The sequence below is a fragment of the Nothobranchius furzeri genome, chromosome 11 (assembly GCF_043380555.1).
Source record: "Nothobranchius furzeri strain GRZ-AD chromosome 11, NfurGRZ-RIMD1, whole genome shotgun sequence".
NCBI classification, from domain to species: Eukaryota; Metazoa; Chordata; class Actinopteri; order Cyprinodontiformes; family Nothobranchiidae; genus Nothobranchius; species Nothobranchius furzeri.
The window spans coordinates 3,211,966-3,226,117 of NC_091751.1; the positions used below are offsets into that span (position 1 = coordinate 3,211,966).

At 43.6% G+C, this 14,152-nt stretch overlaps 1 protein-coding gene across 1 annotated transcript; it reads left to right on the forward strand.

Moving 5' to 3' along the window:
• The first annotated feature begins 508 nt into the window (after nucleotides 1–508).
• Nucleotides 509–12,869, forward strand: kpna6 (karyopherin alpha 6 (importin alpha 7)). Its single transcript, XM_015974371.3, has 14 exons — nucleotides 509–649; nucleotides 2,521–2,654; nucleotides 2,773–2,865; nucleotides 3,174–3,273; nucleotides 5,231–5,325; nucleotides 5,421–5,552; nucleotides 5,630–5,718; nucleotides 5,814–5,913; nucleotides 5,994–6,157; nucleotides 6,251–6,329; nucleotides 6,457–6,582; nucleotides 6,969–7,096; nucleotides 7,173–7,357; nucleotides 12,537–12,869. Exons 1-14 carry the CDS (start codon nucleotides 646–648, stop codon nucleotides 12,722–12,724), a joined length of 1,617 nt encoding a protein of 538 aa, XP_015829857.3. The 5' UTR covers nucleotides 509–645; the 3' UTR covers nucleotides 12,725–12,869.
• The last annotated feature ends 1,283 nt before the right edge of the window (nucleotides 12,870–14,152 follow it).

The window sequence follows — 14,152 nt, forward strand, 5'->3', positions numbered from 1 at the left end:
AACAACATTATGTATAATAATCAGGTAACAACAGCAAGTAAGAGCATCAGGTAATAACATTATGTATCAACATCAAGTAACAACATTATGTATCAACATCAAGTAACAACATTATGTATAATAATCAGGTCACAACAGCAGGCAAAAACATTATGTATAAACATCAGGTAACAGCAGCAGGTAACAACATTATGTATCAACATCAGGTAATGACGTCAGGTAACAAAATTGTGTATAATCATCAGGTAACAACAGCAGGTAACAACATTTTTTATTAATTAATATTAATATTAATTAATATTTGTAGAATCCCAATGCCAAATGTTATAAATCTGTTCACTGTCAGATAATGAACCACTGTTTAATATGGTTTTCAAAATTTTCAACCAAAATTTGAATCCCTATAATAAAAGTCTACATCCACGTGATGTACCTTCATTAGTTTCACCTGTTGGTCAAACGTAAGCCTGAAGTTTGGTGAGACTAGGACGACCTCTAGTGGTGGGAAGTCAGTTTTATATTTTCACATTTACGGGGCAGACATATTGCTTACCGGAGCTTTTTCTGGAAAGCTAACAGTGGAAAAGGGATTTGAAATTGATGTCCATTGCTACTACTTGAAACACTCAAAGCAAATAAAACGTCATGGGTGAGTTGTTTGAGTACCTGAGAGTGTTTATGTGTTACAAATTTGTCCTTTTGGTCTAAATTATCGATTGTTAAATAGTCTTGTGTTTAGCAACGTACCTTACATGTTAGCCAGGTAGCTTGTTGCGTCAGTACGCATAGTTGTGTGATTTTCGTTTGTTTACTAAAATATCACGTATGGTTCTGGTTTGGTGACATTTTTCATTTATAAAACTGAGGTTAGTCATGTATAACGATATATTTCTAACCACAAACAACAGCAAATGCTATTTGTAAGCAAACTTCAGAAAAGTTTGCTAACTGCTAACTACGTTAGCAAAGCGCTTTTACCTTTTTCTTTGATCCGCCGCTTCGGAGAAAAGTTTCTATCAGTCCTGTCAAATTATTGTTTTCTATCGCCAGCAGTAATATTTAAACTATCAGTTGTTGCTGTTTTTGTTTCTGTGAACAAAAATCCGCTGGGAATGAAAATGTCAAGTTGTTGAGGGGGTCTTACTAAGCTAATTGCGATTCTTGTTTGTACTTTAGATGTTTCATAACTGTTTATAAGTACAATTAGGTTGCTGTGTGGTTTTGACATGGCAAAACTCCTCCAGTGATTCATTGAAATGATTGGATCAAAATCAACATGGACAGAAACCGGTTTAGAGATTCGAGCTAGCGTGGATGTTAGCTTAGCTCCCTTAGCTCTGCTAATCAGCTTGGGTGCACAGACCCATAGTTACACAACTTGAGGTTATTTTACATTTCTAGTTATTTTTCTGGGTTCCGGAGCAGACAAGAACGCATTGATTGATGTTTTAATAGTTTACGTGTAATGGTAATGGAATAAGTCGCCGTGTTGCGCTGATAAGCGTGTGTTGGGGTGTTTTGTGTTTTCCAGACCATTCCCTCACATTATGGAGTCGTTTCATATTCCGTCATTTATACTTCCACTCCAGGGATACTGGTAAACTGCTGGAGATGGTTTGGGGCCCGTACTATGTTATTCACAGATAGATTATTTATTTGTGCTGTTATTCTTCGTGAAAGATCTCTCCCTCCAGCTAATATTTAGCTGTAATAGAACATCTCAATCAAACATAAAGCAACACTTTCATAGCTAGTGGCAAGAAAACCGCTCATCTAGTTAGTAAACAATTATAATGGCTACCATTATTTTGGTTTGTGTGCCCCACAGAATATTTTCCTTCAGATAGATCTCTGAAATGCCAGCGTTGGCCCGGACTCTCAACTGTGCTATTTTTATTCCACCTAGCCCAAACACCCAACCTGCAACAAAGTAGAAAGATGAAACATCATTTTTAAGATAGTTGAGAAATAAATGCCACCAGCTGCAACCAGAACCTTGTAGTTATGTGTTTGTTCTGCGGCTGTACCACCGGTTGAACATGTTTCACACATTTTCCACAACTCAGTTTCTAGTGCTTGCTTTGACATTTATCTGTTGTCCTCTATGATTCATTGGAGAGATTCTGGCACAGTGGGTTTGTATTGTTCTATGGTGTGTTGGTTGGCAGGGCTTTTGTTGTTCCCTCATCCTTTTTTTGCACCCCTGGGTGACTCAACTATTCCTGGTGCCCTGTGTAGATGGGCAGCCTGTCCGGGGCATCAATTTATGCTAACTCTGCAGTTAGTCTGTTTATTCATGCTGCTTCTTAACTTTTAGGTGGGATTTGTTCTGTATATAGTCTATGTGAATTCATGACGGACTAAAATTAGAGTTGGGGAAATGAATGTACGCTTAATCTGTCATGTTTACTCATACCTTCCTAACACGTGGTGTACTCGTTCATCTTCCTTCAGAGGAGACTGCTGTGCGAGTTTGTTTGCTTCCTATGTTTTGACCGGGTCGTGTGTTTGTACAACCAGAGCCATCAACCAGTCCGGCCAAGGACAACTACAGGATGAATCGCTACAAGAACAAAGCACTGAATCCAGAGGAGATGAGGCGCAGGAGAGAAGAGGAGGGCATCCAGCTCAGGAAACAAAAGCGAGAACAGCAGGTACCTCACCGAAGCTCTTCGTCCTACTCATCAGAGTCTTCCTCTCCTGTCTTCAGTCATCATTATTTTAGGAGTTAAAAGTATCCAAGCTTGACTGTGATGCTGTTGTCTTTCACAGCTCTTCAAGAGAAGAAACGTGGATGTTCTCAATGAAGAAGAGGTCATGTTTGAGAGTCCACTGGTAGACTCGTACTTAACTTCTCCAGAGACGGTAAGTTACTGTTTAAGCTGCATAGAAACTCCAGTTTTCATCGTGGTGACTGGAGTTGAGCAGCTATACTGGTATGCGTGATACTGGAATGTTTTCAGTCTCATCCCAAAACATGGAGAAAAAACAACTGTTGTTGATTATTGGAGTGGCATTCATTAGTCACTGAGTTCTTCTTTCCAGGCTTTAATACATCTTATTGAGGTGTTTGAAGAACCTCCTTGGTTGTTTTAGTTTCCCATCTCATGATTTTCAGAATAAAGGTCTGTGAGGCTCGCCTGCTGAAAATATTTGTGCCCCCCTTCTTGCAGGAAGGAGTTATCACCAGAGACATGGTTGAGATGCTTTTCTCAGAAGACCCAGAGCTTCAGCTCGCAACAACACAAAAATTCAGAAAACTGCTTTCCAAAGGTGCAAACTATTATTATTAATATTATTGTTGTTGTTGTTGTTGTGCTACAATGGTTTCACTGCTAGACATCTGGTTGTTCCAGCCTCTGGGTGACCTGTGAGTGGACACTTGGCTGTGTTTCTGCCTCCTCTGAGTTAATGATGGATAAATAGTTGCTCATATGAGGGACCTTCATTGAAAGTTTACAGTTAAAGGAACTGACTGATATTGAGATGTCGATTATTTAATACAATCTTTAGTTAATGTTGATAAAACAAATACTCTGGTTACTGATAACAAAACAGATGTACAGAGAAAACATCTGTAATATAAAATTACTCAACGTGTTGCTTAATAACCGTAGGGCAGTGTGTACAGTAGCAACGCTCAGATAGATGAACTATTATTATCTATCACCATGAGAAACTGGAGGTGTGGCGTGAGAGCGAGTGAAGACGGTCAACGCTAGGGCTGTAGCGAAGCCTCGACGAAGTCGACGGCTCGATTCCAAAAATTTGTCGACGTCAGATCCGGAAGTCGACGCACCGCGCCCACTTGTTGCATCCCAAGGAGTTTGTAAATAGAGGAGGAATCTGCCCGTTTTTCCTCTAGTTCGCCCTCTTCTCCGCCTTCACTAACATCTCCGCCAAATACCGAAGACCCGGAACAACGTCCGTCCACTACTAGATTCCTTTCCTGTTTTGCCCGCCTTCGTCTCCCGGCAACGGACAACAACTTCCGGGGTCAGATGCGCTGCTTCGCCTCTACCGCAGATGTAGGACATCACCGGGAGCGCTTCTCCCTTCATAAAGGAGCTTCTTTCAGACATGAGGAGAGCTGTTTTGGTGCTAGCAGTCTCTCCTCCGTGCTGGTCTGTTTGCTGCTGGGTGTTTTTGGTTTATTTAAACTTGGTAACTTGAACTTAACGTTGGTAAAGCTACTGTTAGCATCTTCGCTAACAGCTTCTTGCGTTGGGATAAGCTGTTACGTTTTGGTTTAGAGTTCATCTTTTTTGTGGTGTAGATCTCCCTTTTATTACATTTAGAGTGTTGTGGGTTTTCGGTTTAGTGTAAAATATCACCTGAGTTTGGTTTAACCCGTAAAACCACTCGCCTCACGCACATAAGTGACCAAAACAAAGCAGCATGGAGACACTCCATCTTCTACCACCTCTCAGGCAGCAGCCTGCACTCCCAAGTTCTACACGTCACCAGAACATAACCAACCGCAACACAATAAAAGCAGTGTTATACAAAATGGAAGGCCTGTAGTGTTTATTCTCTTACAGTAAGAATTTATCAATTTTTTTGAGGAATTTATTAGAGATTTTCTGGTTTTTGTTAATTGTGCAATAGAAAAATAATCATTAGATTAATTTTCTAAATATTCATTAGAATAGTCGACTATTCGATAAAATAATCGTCAGAATAATCGTTTTAAAAATAATCGTTTACCCCCAGCCCTAGTCGACGCTCATCGTGAGCGTTTGCAGCCCTGATGAAATAAGTGTCCAGATATGGCTCACTGTGTCTCGAGTTTATTTAGCTTGTAAAGCGTCTGGTTCTGTGAGCGAATGAGATCCGCTGAGAAAAGTTCATGATTGGTCAGTCGATGCAACTTGATCATGTTCCTAATGTCAGGAAGGATGGTCCGGAGCGCAGGCTGGGTGTTTAGCTAACCTGCAGGGAAGATCGACAACACAGGAAGTAGCTAAGAGTTACCAGAAATGTCGCTGGGTACTTGCCTAGGTGCTTTTGAGGAAAAGAGTCTTGAAGGCGGTCTGAAAAGTTGTTAGAAAAAGTGACCAAGTGTGTGGGAGGTGTGCTTGATTTGTAACTCGGGGTAACCTTGGATTGTAATTGAATGAATCTCTAGCTGCCTGGATGAATATGGAAATGATCATTTTGGTTTCAGACCAAAGAAAAGTCCTTCTTGCACATTAGCTTAGCTAAAAACATGTATTTTGTTTATTAACAGAGCCCAACCCTCCTATTGATGAGGTTATAAACACACCGGGAGTGGTGGAGAGGTTCGTGGAGTTTCTGAAGAAGAGTGTGAACTGCACACTACAGGTCGGTTACATGTTAGCTGTTGTGTGAGAGCTCTGATTATCGGATAAGGACTGAAGTAAAGTGTGTGTGTGTGTGTGCGTGTGTGTGTGTTGTAGTTTGAAGCAGCCTGGGCTCTGACCAACATAGCTTCAGGAACCTCGTTGCAGACGAAGACGGTCATCGAGGCTGGAGCTGTTCCCATCTTCATAGAACTACTAAACTCAGACTTTGAGGACGTCCAGGAACAAGTAACACACTTTATCCGAGTGTTTGATTATATTGTGTGTTTGTCTGAATAGTGACACGCCTGTGTGTGTGTGCCTAGGCTGTGTGGGCCCTGGGCAACATAGCGGGAGACAGTGCCGTGTGCAGAGACTACGTCCTGAACTGTAACATTCTTCCACCTTTATTAACGTACGTGTATTTTTCTCCTCCGTGGTGTTTTTTGGACGAGCTGAACGTGTTGTCTGGAACACTTTCCTGCTTTAAAGTTCTTCCTTTCGTTTCAGGCTTCTGACTAAATCCAACAGAATGACCATGACTAGAAATGCAGTGTGGGCTCTGTCTAATCTCTGTAGAGGCAAAAACCCTCCACCTGCTTTTGACAAGGTAACATAATAAGAACAATAACCAGCTTAAGTAAGCAGGGTAACTGCTAATAACTGTGTGTTTTTATTCCTGCTGTCTAGGTGTCTCCGTGTCTGCCCGTCCTGTCCCGGCTCTTATTCAGCAGTGACCCAGACTTGCTGGCAGACGCCTGCTGGGCTCTATCCTACCTCTCAGACGGACCCAACGACAAGATCCAGGCCGTCATCGACTCTGGTGTGTGCAGGCGTCTCGTGGAGCTTCTCATGTGAGTTTGGGCTCATCTAGGTTGTCTCTGTTGAGGGAAAGCTGACCTGTAAATAAAAAAAAGATAAATTTCTTCCTTTTCAACTCTCTGCAGGCACACGGACTATAAGGTCGCGTCTCCCGCTCTTAGAGCGGTGGGGAACATCGTCACCGGAGACGACATCCAAACACAGGTGAGAAAACATTTTAAGTTGGCTTATTTGACAGGCTAAGAGGGTGTAAATCCCACTTAGTGGTGATGGAATGAAGCTCAGCTGTTTGGTGCACGTGCTAGGATAACCGGTGCTTGGCTCTGTTCAGGTGGTGCTGAACTGCTCGGCTCTTCCCTGCCTGCTGCACCTTCTCAGCAGTGCTAAAGAGTCGATTCGCAAAGAAGCTTGCTGGACCATCTCTAACATAACAGCAGGAAACCGAGCCCAGATACAGGTACAACACCCGACATGGGTCAGCGTCGAACTACACCCGTGTTGTTCTGGGAGGATTTTCAGGCTGGGTTTAGCCCCAATTCTGTAATGCCCACTTTGGGTGACCAGGTGGCCGCAGCGTGGACCATTAAACTGGTGTTGATGTTCTCCCAGTACAGGATGAGGGTTAAATGACCCAGATGGAGTAAATGCAACTAGCAGCACACTCCTAGTACCCAGAGCAAAGCTGGCCTGTGTTTAGGAGTTTTCCAAAGCTTCTGTTAGTGAAAAATGTTAAAACACCTCCTTGTTGGAGAGTCGGTGAAAACGTTTTAGTTTTCCTCACAGAAACAAAGCCATCCATGTGGCTATAGACTGGGCCTAAATCTGATTTCTGCACCTCCACAGACGGTGATCGATGCCAACATCTTTCCGGTGCTGATTGAAATTCTGCAGAAAGCTGAGTTTAGGACCAGGAAAGAAGCCGCCTGGGCCATCACCAACGCCACGTCTGGTGGAACGCCAGAGCAGATCAGGTTGTTGTCTCGGAACCTCTTCCATCGCCCTAGGCTGAAGGTGTTGCTACATTATCTGGCTTCTGCTCACACTCAGGTACCTGGTGAACCTGGGCTGCATTAAGCCCCTGTGTGACTTGCTGACCGTCATGGACTCAAAGATCGTCCAGGTGGCTCTGAACGGGCTAGAAAACATCCTGAGGCTGGGTGAGCAGGAGGCCAAGCAGGAGAACAATGGCACCGGCGTCAACCCCTACTGCAGCCTCATCGAAGAAGCCTACGGTACGGTCCATGCCAGCCTGGACGCACATTTAAACTGCCTCGCATGCGCGTCCTGTTTACATCTAGTCTGATAAAATAACTTAAAAGTACCTTTTTCTTACTTATCAGTCACCCAAAACACTGCAGTGCTTTCATCACGTTTGGAGGTGAGAGAGGAGGATGCTAGAACCCAAAAGCTCTACACTTCAGCGTCTGTAACCCTAACAAAGTCTCCTCCTTAGTGATGAAACCAAGTCCGTTTTACTTTTGTCTAAATAGTCTCATTAATTAGAAACCTTTAATTGATGAGCAGGTGACGGGTCACCCCTCTGCTGAGGCAGAAACTTTAACTGTTGGCCGACGGATCAGAAGTTCTGCCTCCTCCTCTCTCATGTAGCTAGTACCAATAAAGCCCAATATGTTGTTGATGGATGCGTCAAACCGCCAGTAAAACACAGAAAACTCACACGAGCACCCCTCCTAGTTTCTCCCAACTGAGTTAGGAGCGATTGTAATTGGTGGATCTGTCTCTGGGTCAGGCTAAGTCCAAACATCTACCATAGTCTTGTTGGATAACGTCTCACCCAGCCTTGGTGATTTTCAGGAATGTGCCTGCACAGCTTGCTGGTTGAGACTGGTTTAAGACTGGTCTTGGCCTGGGATGATAACTTTGGCTGAGCGATATATTGTCGACGATAAAAGATATTATTGTCGCTATTATCGAGACCAAAATAGCGACTTGTGTAATGTAAATGTGTCATAATAATGCAAGTACACCCTTTGAAATGCAACAACAGGGTTTCCCCCAGCGTTTTATAAGCGTCATGCCCCGCCTCCCTCCCCACACTACCGTGTCCGCTGACGGGAACGATGCATCGAAACTAAAGCCCTCCATCAGCTGATGTGGAGAGAAGCAGCAGCAGAACGTGTGCAAACCCTCCACCCCCGCTCTAACAGAGGAGCGCTGCGGGAGGGAGCGCGCCACCCCGCCCCTCGACGGCCGAAGCCGCCAGGCTTGACTCATTTTCTGGGGGAAACCCTGAACAATTAAACCTTTATTTAACTTTGGAATGTCCAGAACCAGAACTTCTAAATAAATAAATAAAACAAACAAAATATAAATGGACTTTCACTCTCAGTTGGACAATATTGCACCAGAAACAACAGGGGTTGTACATCTCTTAACCTCGAGTAGGAATGGGCAATATGGACCAAAACTTATTCCAGTATACGATACATATCTCAGTATTTTACCTCCTGTAAAATATTTATAGTAGGGCTGCAGTTATCAAATATTTTTGTAATCGAGTACTCTAATAAATTACTCTTGTGTTTGTAAACCATGATATCAAATAGCATGTTATAAAATATGAAAGACCTCTTGAAATGAGCAAGCAGTTGCCAGTTATTCAAGTTTTATTCAAAATTAGTTTTCAAAACTTCAGCACTTCAACTTTACTTTTCAGTAAACAAACGCGAGTGACTGCGGCCCAAACAGAACCAGAACCGCTCACGGCGCATGCGCAAACCTGGCTCGCCAGCTGTTTCCCTATGAACACGCGTCCGTTTTCATTTCTACACTTTTTTCCCCCACACACAACAACAAGGGTTGTCGAGAAAGCATGTTTGCCGTGGTTATGTCAAATTATACTGATCACTAAACATTTATTTACTTTCTTTTGTTTTCCTCCTAAACACCCGTGTCCTCCTGCAGCGATCCCGAGGGACAACAGACGTCAATAACAACACAATAAAAAGTCTGATGTGTAAAAACTGCTATTTTTAGCACCTTTTTAGGTCTGGCGTGTTGCTACTAGACACACAGTGTGAGCTGAAACTGAGAGCTACAAACGAAAAAGTCGCACAGGGTCCGCAGAATATACAGCGGACCTCCGAGTCCGCTTGCAGAAGTGACATTTACCCCGGCTTTCCACCGGAGCCGTCAGCAGCGCGTCATAGCTGCTGATAGGGACCGCTGTGGTCAACAGAACCTTTTCCACCGGAGCCGTCAGCAGCGCGAGTCGGCGCGTCTCAGGAGCAGCATGTCGCGGCCCTTACGCGCCGGTTCTGTTTTCTACGCGCGACGCCTCTGAAACGGGTCAAGTTCGACATTTTTGGGGAAGGAAAGACAGGAAATCGGGCGCGGAAATGGAGAGAAGCTGCCGAGATTTTCAGAATAAAGAAACGTACTGCCTTCCGGTTGCTTTACTTTAAAAACGTTACTAACTGTGCGTCCCCGTGAGAAGTTATCACCTAGCTAGCGGTCTCCTTTGTTTTTCAGGTCCGTATTGGCGATTATAAAACGGACAGAACATAAAACACAAACCATGTTGTAGTTTTCTCCTGCTTGTTGTTGTGTTTACTGACGAAGTCACTCGTGTGACTTCGTGCTCGGTCGGTGACAGCTGCTCCCCTGCTGCTTCGCGTCTCGTGGGAAGGGCCAAGCAGCAGCTTACGCGAGCAAGACGTGCTGCTGCAGTAACGTGCTGCTGACGGCTCCCGTGGAAACCCGGGGTTACATGTGGGTGTTTCCTGGTCAGGTGCTGCAGCATGGAGGATGTGGTGTTGTGGTAGGCTACATCCATTTTACAGTATTTACACTGGACGTGAAAAATGGTCCCACACTTTTGACTTTTTGTCTTTTTCGCACTCCACCGGGATCCACGTTGTCCGTCATGGCTCAAGAGAAAGTTAAGTGACATTCGCTACTTGCGTGTGCATTCAGTGCAGTGTGTATGTGCGTCACTTATTTCGGTCCGGGTGAAACATGACCCCGGGCGATTGCAAAGCCATGAATTAATTAATTAATTAATTAAACATGAATTAAGCGGAGCCTCAAGGAAGAGAATTTGACTCGAGGCTTTTTTGTACTCGAATTATTCGAGGTACTCGAGGAATCGTTTCAGACCTAATTTACGAGTTCACACACTTCAAGCTGTCTTGAGAAATTATAAACATAAATCAGTAGATTAAATGCATAAAAATGTATTTATTCTTGTCAAACTTTAACTTTAGTGCCTATTCTCTGGTACAGCTTTCTGTCACACACACACACACACACACACACACAGTTGAGAGCTAGAGGTGTATCAAATGTCCCACAGGCACTTTTTAACTATATATTTAATGTAAAATTATTAAAATTTCGTAGAGGTGGGCCGTATCATATACTGTCCAGAAAAAACAATCTACCACGTTAAGCTACATTTGTGATGATGGGTGGTCGGCTAGCAGTGCCTACACCACGCTCAGGACAATCCAGACTCTTCTCATGCATCGTTCCACAAATGTGGAATGACCTTCCAAGCACGACCAGAACAGGGGCTTCCTTTTCAATTTTCAAGAAACTCCTGAAGACCCTGCTCTTCAGAGAGCATCTTCTAAACTAGCACCCTCCCTGCACCCGTCCCCCCTCTCCATGACTGATGTCAAGTTGTTGTTATTATTGTTGTTGTTAGCCTCAAGGGCAACATGCCGATTATCACTTGTAAGTCGCTGTGGACAAAAGCGTCTGCTAAATACATAAACATGTAATTGCATCTACTGCAGGTCACATGGGTCATGCACCATGGAGTTATTAGTAATCAGGGCAAACATGGCTGGAATGTAACAGTATTGGCTCACATCAGTGATGATACTGTAATGACTCAGTCTCTGGTTGCGCTTTTTATGAGTATTATGTTCGGGCTACTGTCGCCGTAACCCACGCCTTACAAACTCTTGACTTTTTCAACAGAATCATTCGTAACGGAGTATTAGCTAGCATAGCGAACCACAGCGGAAAAAGAGAACCGGAACATTTCTCACCCGTTGAGCTCGCATTCAAAACAAAACGTTAACCCTACAGTTTACTGTTCAAACCCTTACAGTATGTTTGAGGTAATTTGGCCACTCCGACTATCCGTAGATGTTTCCTGATTACACAGGGGAGGGAGGGGTTTGGCTCGTCTCTCCGCACAAGGATGGAAAAACAGAACTCCACTGGCGTTGAACGTCCCCAAATAATTAAAAACCAGGAGGCCAAATGCAAAGTTTAGAGCAACACATTTACCCAGAGGCTCTCAGATTGAGCAAACTTGTGAGAATACACGTAATAACCATTTAGAGACGGAGCAACATGTCGCTAGCATAGCGGCTAATCACTAGCATAGTGGTTTGACCAGTAATATCGATATAAAGATATAAAGTCATCTTGTATCTCTTGTTTAAAAATTATATCTATTTTAAAAATATCGATGCCCTAACCTCGATGTATTGAGGCTGGAAAAATAATTGAGTTCATTTTCACCCATTAGTTGATTTATTGATTATCACCCCAGTCCTTGACGATTTTATCTCTTGGTGTGATGAATCATATCTACAACTTAATGTAACTAAAACAAAAGATATGATCATTGATTTTAGAAGGAAGCCTCAACAACAGCATGATCTTTCCATAATTAAAGGTCAAACTATTGAGCAGGTGAAATCATATAAATATCTGGGGACAATTATTGATAGGGAAGTGAATTTTGAGGAAAACTGTGATGCTGTGGGTAAGAAAGGCCAGCAGCGTTTGTACTGCCTTAGAAAACTGGCCTCATTCCATGTGGACAGGACTATAATGTCCATGTTGTATTGTTCTTTTATTGAAAGTGTTTTATCCTTTTCCTTAGCCTCGTGGTTTGGCCACTTAAACAAAAGGAGACACTGAACAGGATAGAAAAGTGGTCGGGTCGCCTGCTTGGATAACAAGTGAAAAGTGTGGCACAACTGTACAGTGGGCAGGTAGACAGAATTGCCAACGCTATTGTTAGGGACACGGGCCACCCACTGCATGCCCAGTTTGCCCTCCTGCCATCAGGACGGAGATGTATTGTGCCTAAGTGCAGGACCAAGAGGTATAAAAGGAGCTTTATTCCTGAGGCAGTAACGATTCTCAATAAGAAATGAGTCTGGCGTGGCTACTTTACTTGATTTTATCTCTATTTATTCATGTATTGTTTTTATACTTTTTATATTTTTATGGATGTGTGTATATTTTGTGAGTGTGTGTGTGTGTAACTGGGCGCTAATTCTCATGTCACATGGCAAATCAAATTTACCTTCGGGTACTAATAAAGTTGCCTTGACCCTAGCAGCGTGCTAACTTTTATAACTCTGACATTTAAGTTCGTCTCTGATTTAAAACAAAATGTAATAATAATGTTTTGTTTTCTAGGATTAGACAAGATCGAGTTCCTCCAGAGCCACGACAACCAGGAAATCTACCAGAAGGCCTTTGACCTGATCGAGCGCTACTTTGGGGTGGAGGACGAGGACAGCAGCCTCGCCCCTCAGGTGGACCAGGCCAACCAGCAGTTCCTCTTCCCCCAGCAGGAGGCGCCCATGGACGGGTTCCAGCTATAAGTCCTCTTATGCTCCACCCCCTCTGTCCTCTCGGCTCTTTATGCCTGAGTCACGCCACTGTGCCCTCATTTCTCTCACACACACGCACACACACACACACACACACACACACACACACACACACACACAGATTTCTGCTGCCATGTGTGGGTTCTTAAATTCTGTCACTGGCTGCAACTGTGGATTTTTTTTTTTAAGTGATAATTTTTTAGTTACAATTTCCGGTTCAGCGGGACATTTCCTGAATCATCTGCAGAGGAGGGTGTGTGAGGGTACCTCCATCGTGTTTATTTACCCCACCATTTATTTATCTGCTTCACTTATTAGTCCTTGATTGTCTCTCTCGTTAAGAAGTGTTTTTTTTTTACTAAGAAGCTCCCTGATTGGCCTAAATCTGGTCCTCCCCTAGCTTTTAAGTTGGGAGTAGTCTGAGTATTTGTGACAACATCTGATGTCCATGTGTGCCGTGGTGATAATAGGATGATGGATTATGGAGTGATCTGGTAGGCGTGGGTGAGCGGAGCAGCTGCAAACCACGATGTTTTAGTTTCAGCTGCATTTATCAGATCAGACTTTAAAGGTGTGGAATTTATTCATAAGAAGCGTCTTTAATAATGTGGCTAGTGTGAACCCCACAGTGGTGATGGATTCCTGCTGTGGATGGAGGGGTTGTGCATGGTCTGCAGTCGTTGGGTATCACCGACCAGGCAGACGGCCTCTGGGGTTCCTAGCAGCAGCTGCAGTGACTTTTACTGGTGTGAGTAGTGATAGTGTAGTGACCACGGTGGTGTTTTATGTAGTGGTAGAATAGCCTATGGCGTCTAATATCACCATATCTATGAGGAATGGAGCGAACAGCTGCACCGGGACAGTTGTGGCGTTGGTGTAAATGGACGCCTGTGGGTCTGAGGGCTTAGAAAGGTCGGAGGTGTCCAGCAGCAGCAGAGTATATCTGAACTTTGGTATATTTGCATTAATATATTTTTGTCTTTATGCACACATGCATACAACACCAGCAGACACACACACACACACCTGCCACAGATGAGTGACTAGAAGGAAAAATTAGATATTTATTTTGTTTTGGAGGCTGGAAAAATTCTGTTTTGATTTAAAAAGTTTTCTTTAGCCGGCCTTGGTTCTGGTGTGAGGAAGAAGATTTTCAGTTTGTTTTTACTAAATCTGAGTCATTAATGCTTGGCATGAAAGAACTCGTGGTTGTTTGTAGCTACAGGACTAGTGACGGTTGAGATGAACCCAGTGAGCTCTGAGCCGGGCTCGGTGGGTCAGCGTTGGTTGTGTGGTTTTTGACTGACGGGCGCTTTGTGAGGGAGAGGCCCCTGCTCTGTGGATTACTGCAGAATTAGATTCATTTCACCCAATTTAAACGATAACAAAAGCTATGGACGTGATTAGATAATACAACAC